This window comes from Belonocnema kinseyi, chromosome 9 (assembly GCF_010883055.1).
Source record: "Belonocnema kinseyi isolate 2016_QV_RU_SX_M_011 chromosome 9, B_treatae_v1, whole genome shotgun sequence".
NCBI classification, from domain to species: Eukaryota; Metazoa; Arthropoda; class Insecta; order Hymenoptera; family Cynipidae; genus Belonocnema; species Belonocnema kinseyi.
The window spans coordinates 81,252,530-81,258,224 of NC_046665.1; the positions used below are offsets into that span (position 1 = coordinate 81,252,530).

A 5,695-nucleotide genomic window follows, 5' to 3' on the forward strand; every position below is an offset into this window, starting at 1 on the left:
GGACTCGCTGCATCGACCTAAAAGGAGAGTATGTTGAAAAATAAAACCGACTTTGGCCAAAAAAACATCTCCGTGTTTCATTTTTCAGGGACTTATCAGACTGCCTAGTACATCCCGGCTTTAGTTTCAATGTGGACGTCCATGACTAACCTGTACTTTTGGAAGTTGCATTAGTAAGTTATAATTTTATTCTATGTGGCAATTGTGCAATATTGAATGAAAAAAAGTTAAAATTAGGTAAATATTATTCCAACCAATTTCCTTATTAACATTTATTCAGTCTAATATCGCAAGGCGAATAGTTTCTTTAACAGATGTTCAGGTGGCTGACAGCGCGGTTCAGCACTCCAAAAATCTCGGCATGACCCAAAATTCAGTCTCAAAATGATACATTCCCCTAGATTCCCAGGTGTGCAACTACGTTCAGAGGAAAAAAAATTTGAGACAAAAAATTCTCTGAAATGCTCATTGGGAGACCAATGAAATTTGAACTGCAAAAAATTTAACACTATCGATTTTCTGTGGAAGAATTCATTTAATTTAAATTCAATTATAGGTTTTCAGGATGTAACATTTTTTAACCTTCAATTTAAACTTCAATTTTGCCATTCATGGACAATATTTATACACTGAGAAATAAGATTACGTGATTCTAAGAAATGCAGTACTAAATACGTTCAATCAAATATTTTTTTGATTGAACACAATTTTTTTTATTTCAAGAAATAGTGTTTTTCAAATAAAAAACACACTTTTGTTATGAGCAAAATTTCTTCAGATCAAACAAATATTTGATTGGACGTATTCAGTACTGCATTTCTTTGAATCAAGTAATCTTTTTTTCAGTGTAGTTGAGTTGTTTAGCACTCCCACGAAGGAATGGTAAGGAGAGGTAATCACCCTATGTGTTTGGTAATGAGAGGTGGAACCGCGAAAGTCCAAAAATTCGTTAATGTTTGTTATATTTTCACATCTCGATGCATATGTAGGTTATGTTCGTTTTTTTTATTTTGTTGGATGTGTATCGCGTTACTAAATTAAAAAAAGGGAAGGAAAATGACATAAAAAATACGAGAAGTAACTAGAAAGTGTAATTACTAGAATGACATTATTGAAAGTTTAAAATTGACCAAAAAAAATGAAAATATGTGCAAAACAAACAAAATGGTGGTGAATTTTTTGAAGATAAAAAACTCCAAATTTTTCACAAAATACGCGAGATTTGATCAAAATTTTATTTTTATTCTTATAATGTCGAAAAGCATATAACTTTTTAATTTTTATCGAAAGTAAAAATCGCATGCGAATAATTTGTCAGTTTTTTTATAATTTGAAAGTCAATTTTTGCTATTGCAAAACTTAAATTGGCAAAGTTTCGAAATATATTTTATATCTAGTAAATTTTTTTATGAAATTACGTAATCTATCAGTACAATCATTATTTATATTTTTTGAAAATTTTAAAAATGTTGAAAAGCATATCACTTTTTTAATTTGAATCGAAAATAAATGAGAATGTAAAAATTGTTTGTACTCCCCGTGTGCAAAAATCTTCTAGCGCTGGTCCTGCCCAGACCAGACTGTCTGGTTTTCAGTTTTTAAGCTGGCCAGATGGTCTGGTCTGTGCCTGGTCAAAAGTGTAATTTATTTTTGCTGACCTCAGAACTGCTATTTATGGGCTGGCTAGCCATCATTTGACATGACTAGACTGTTAAGATAATATTTGCAAAAAGTCTTATTTTGAAAGTGTGAATTTTTTTATCTTCAATTATTTTAGACAACCTGTAACTTTTTCGAAATACAGTGGAACTCTTATATAGCGCCGATTATGGGGCTGACGGTGGTACAGTGAAACCTTTCAATAGCACTCTCTTCTATAGCCCTTTAAAGAATCGAAGGCGCGCCGCTGGTTGGTGTAACAGGAACTGGGCGGGGGTCGCGGGGTCTGTGGTTGCCACTCAGGCGGGCACTCAAGCATGAATAAATAAAAGCGGAGCGGGCTATAATGAGTTAGTTCCCACGAAAGTATACGAGAATGACATTTTCAATGTCAATAGTATAAACATTTATAATTTATTCATGAAATACCATTTTGGAGCACCCTATAATTTTTATGTTAATTATATCAATTTAAAATTTTTACTTTTCTAATCTATTAAATATTGAAATTATCAAGAATAAAATTAGTTTTCGATCATTTTCGTGTGTCCTAATTTAAAAAAATGTATGACTAATTCTTTTCTCGTTCTGTTAAAACCACGTCACCACGCATACTAACGCATTTTAAAGCGTTGACAGGGTCAGCTTTATCAATAGGACAATGTAGACTATAAACTGAGAAAAAAATACTGTTGAAGCAAAAATACGCCCTTTCGCGCAGGGTCAAAAGCAGATCATTAATTCAAATGGATATACTACCGAATTCACGGCATCACTATTGAATTCACAGCATCACTGTCAAGCCGAAATAAATCATTATTGTGTTTCTACAAGCTTTGGAATTCTACGAACTATAGTTTGTGGTAATTGTCATTAAATAAAAAATACAATTTCAGTGGTTCAATAGAATCGGGTGGGGGGGGGGGGGGTAATAGCCTAGGGGCGGCATTTTACTAAAGCCGGCCCTGGGTCTAGATTACGAATATAACCTTGACAATATTCGAAAAATATATTTTCAAGGTCAATTAAAAAAATTTTGTTCTAATTTCCACAAATAACAATTATTGTTTATTTTCCAAGCTGGAAAAGAGGTAAGTTGTTACAAAACTTTCCCTTCCTTTTTTTGTGAAAACAATTTTAATTAACATATTATTAATGTTAATTATATCAGTTGTTAATTTTTACTTTTCTGAAGTTTCAAATAAATCAACTGTTAAATATTTTAATTAATGAACAATTCGTGAAATTTATTAAAATAATTAAAATCTGTTCATATTTAAGCCGTAGCTAGGTTTACTAAAATTTCGGCATGAATAGCCGGATTTCGTCGGTGCATGTTGACAGTTCGTAATAATCAACATTAATGAATCTTTTATTGATTTTCAGGTAACTGCAGAAAAATAACAATTTTTTTGTGAGCAATTTATAAAAGTCAGCGAAAAGTAATTAAAATTCCGTAGAAAGATTGAAACGTCGAAAAAATCTGTTATTAAAAAAAATGTTGATTACTTTAGAATTTTTTGACAAAAATACAAATGTTTTTTGGTCTATCCTGCCTGATATTTTACTTTAACTAGAGAGAAAGTTTTGCAAAATATTTGAAATCATATTTACTCCAAAATTCTAAACATTCATAAAAGTAATCAATTGCCAAACTTAATTAATATTTCAAAAGGGGAATCCCGTGTAGTGGGTCCAAGACATTTATATTTTTATTTTTGGCTTAAGCGATAACTTGGCACACCAAAAACACACAGTGAAAATCCCAGAGCCGTACCTGCGTTCCTTATCCATAATCCAACCCACACAAGGTTTAGCCGCGCGCAAGTAAAAAAAATCGCAGCCAATCAGCAACACTGAGAAAATATGGTTTTGTAAATAAACCAGCTCCACGCAGAAGAAGTGGGCTTAATGTATGCTCCTGGAATGGCCGAATAACTATTGAAACCCGTAAGACAATTGTCACTATATTATGTAAATCTTTAAACACGTTTTTCTCGGTTTCACATTTTTCAAAATTGCCCCAATCATAGCTCACAAAGTACTTGACCCATCGACTTGAACTTGCGTATACAGATTGCTGAATTGTTTCATTTGTCGGTGAACACTCCAAATTGAAAAAAAAATGGTTTTAACAATTTTTTTCAACGAATTCAAGTAAATTTGTTGGGTAAAAATCGGATTTTATTTCAGATGGCCGCCATTTTGTGAAATATTAATATTTTTCGAAATTTTTTTGGTTCGCCGACTAACTAAGGATCTAAACTTTAAAAATCTGTTTGATTTGTTGATTTTAGACTCATGAGTGAGAAGCTAGAAATCGGGCAAAATTAACCTATCAAATTTGAACATAACGGTCATCTGCCCTTATAAATCAAAATACTGTTGATGTATCAGGCTGAAATACATTTATTTATACTTCAAGAGTACCTTCATAAACCAGAAAAGTTTTGGAAAGATACATTATTATTTTAATCCCCTAAAAAAAAGAATTCCCAAAAATACCCTAAATTTCAGGCTGTTACACGGGATTCCCCCCATAACTAGATAATACTAGGATTTTAAATAAAAAATGTCCTCATTCATGATTAATTTTTTTTATTGCGAAATTAATTTTTCATCTCAAGCCAGATGAATTACACGTTTACAGTTTAGTTACAGTACAGCTCGGGCAGTTCTGAATCTGATGGTAGGTTCCTCAGCTGGAGATAAGTTTGTGTGAAAAGGATGGTTGTCTCTCATGCGTACTATAATTCTTTGTTGTTTAGCATCATATGCTGGATGAAGCAACCCATTTCTGACTACCCCTACGATGAATTTACCGGCTATTCCTACTTCAACAGGTCCTGAGATGCGTTTAAGGCCATGTCCATCTTCGTAAAACCTAATAGGAGGATTTAGCTCAGAAGAAGACATTTTCGGAATCCGCCGCCACCCCGTCAGTGGTTTTAAACTTAATCCAAAAATTCCTGAAATCAGTAAAAAAAATATCTAGAAATACCTTCCGGTATGACTTAAAAAGTCAAGTCAAGTTCCAAACAAAAATGACCGTTATTGTTATTATTAACAACAAAAATCGCGTAAACCGTAAGAAATAAATCAAAATCGATGCCAGTTTATAATATATAGATATCATATTATTTTGTACAATATGTGGTATTTAAAACTCAAAAATCACACCCATTTTTACATATCTTTTACGGATTACGATATAATTGTTGTTAAAAATAACATTAACGGAAGGTTCCCCTCGGGTTCCAGTGGTACCTTCCCAAGCGGCAGACATTTTACACGTTCCATGAACGTTAAATACTATTAGGACACATACTACTCAGGCGATATTATATTTGATTATCCGCTAACTAATACTTCAGTGTTAGAATTTCCGTCTTAATTTTATAAGATTATTAGACATTTTCGAAAGTTGTATTCTGTTACGTGCTAACATTTTTATCAAGTTGAAATACGGTTACGTAAAACTATATCGGTAATTTCATAATATTTACATATGAACACTGAACACTGAAAATTAAAGATATAATAATATTATATTCACCAATAGAATTGAGAAAAATCACTAAGAGGAAAATTCCAGTCCGAGAAACGATCTTCATAATTGCAAGTGATGGAAACTACCTCATGAAAAATTTTGCCCAGAGTTTAAGTAAAGAATATTCTACACGACTTTTTATTCGAGTTTATATACTAGACGTTATCTCATGCGTCATTTTATATGATTTGCAAATTTTTAAGACGGTTTCAAAGAGTTAAGCTTATTTTTTTAAGATATATTGGTATTTCATAAATATAATTTATGGCAATTGCGCACAATCTAGAGGTCTTCATGACGTTTCTTACGCAATAGATTGTTCAGTTTAACATTTAAAGTAAAAAACAAGTATTAATTACATATTTGCGTACAGAATTAAGTTACAGTCGTGTATAAAAATAATGTTTGATAAAATCTTTTTTAATTTATTTTTTGGCCTTGTAATTAGTAAAAGTGACTTGATTAAAGCTAAAATTTTCGCACTGA

General features: G+C 31.8%; 1 protein-coding gene across 1 annotated transcript; it reads right to left on the reverse strand.

Annotated features, from left to right (window-relative positions):
- Positions 1-4,314: 4,314 nt before the first annotated feature.
- LOC117180879 lies at positions 4,315-5,324 on the reverse strand. Its single transcript, XM_033373444.1, has 2 exons — positions 5,216-5,324; positions 4,315-4,628 (listed from the first exon to the last, which is right to left on the reverse strand). The coding sequence occupies exons 1-2, from the start codon at positions 5,271-5,273 to the stop codon at positions 4,315-4,317; spliced, it is 372 nt and encodes a 123-aa protein (XP_033229335.1). The 5' UTR covers positions 5,274-5,324.
- Positions 5,325-5,695: the final 371 nt, after the last annotated feature.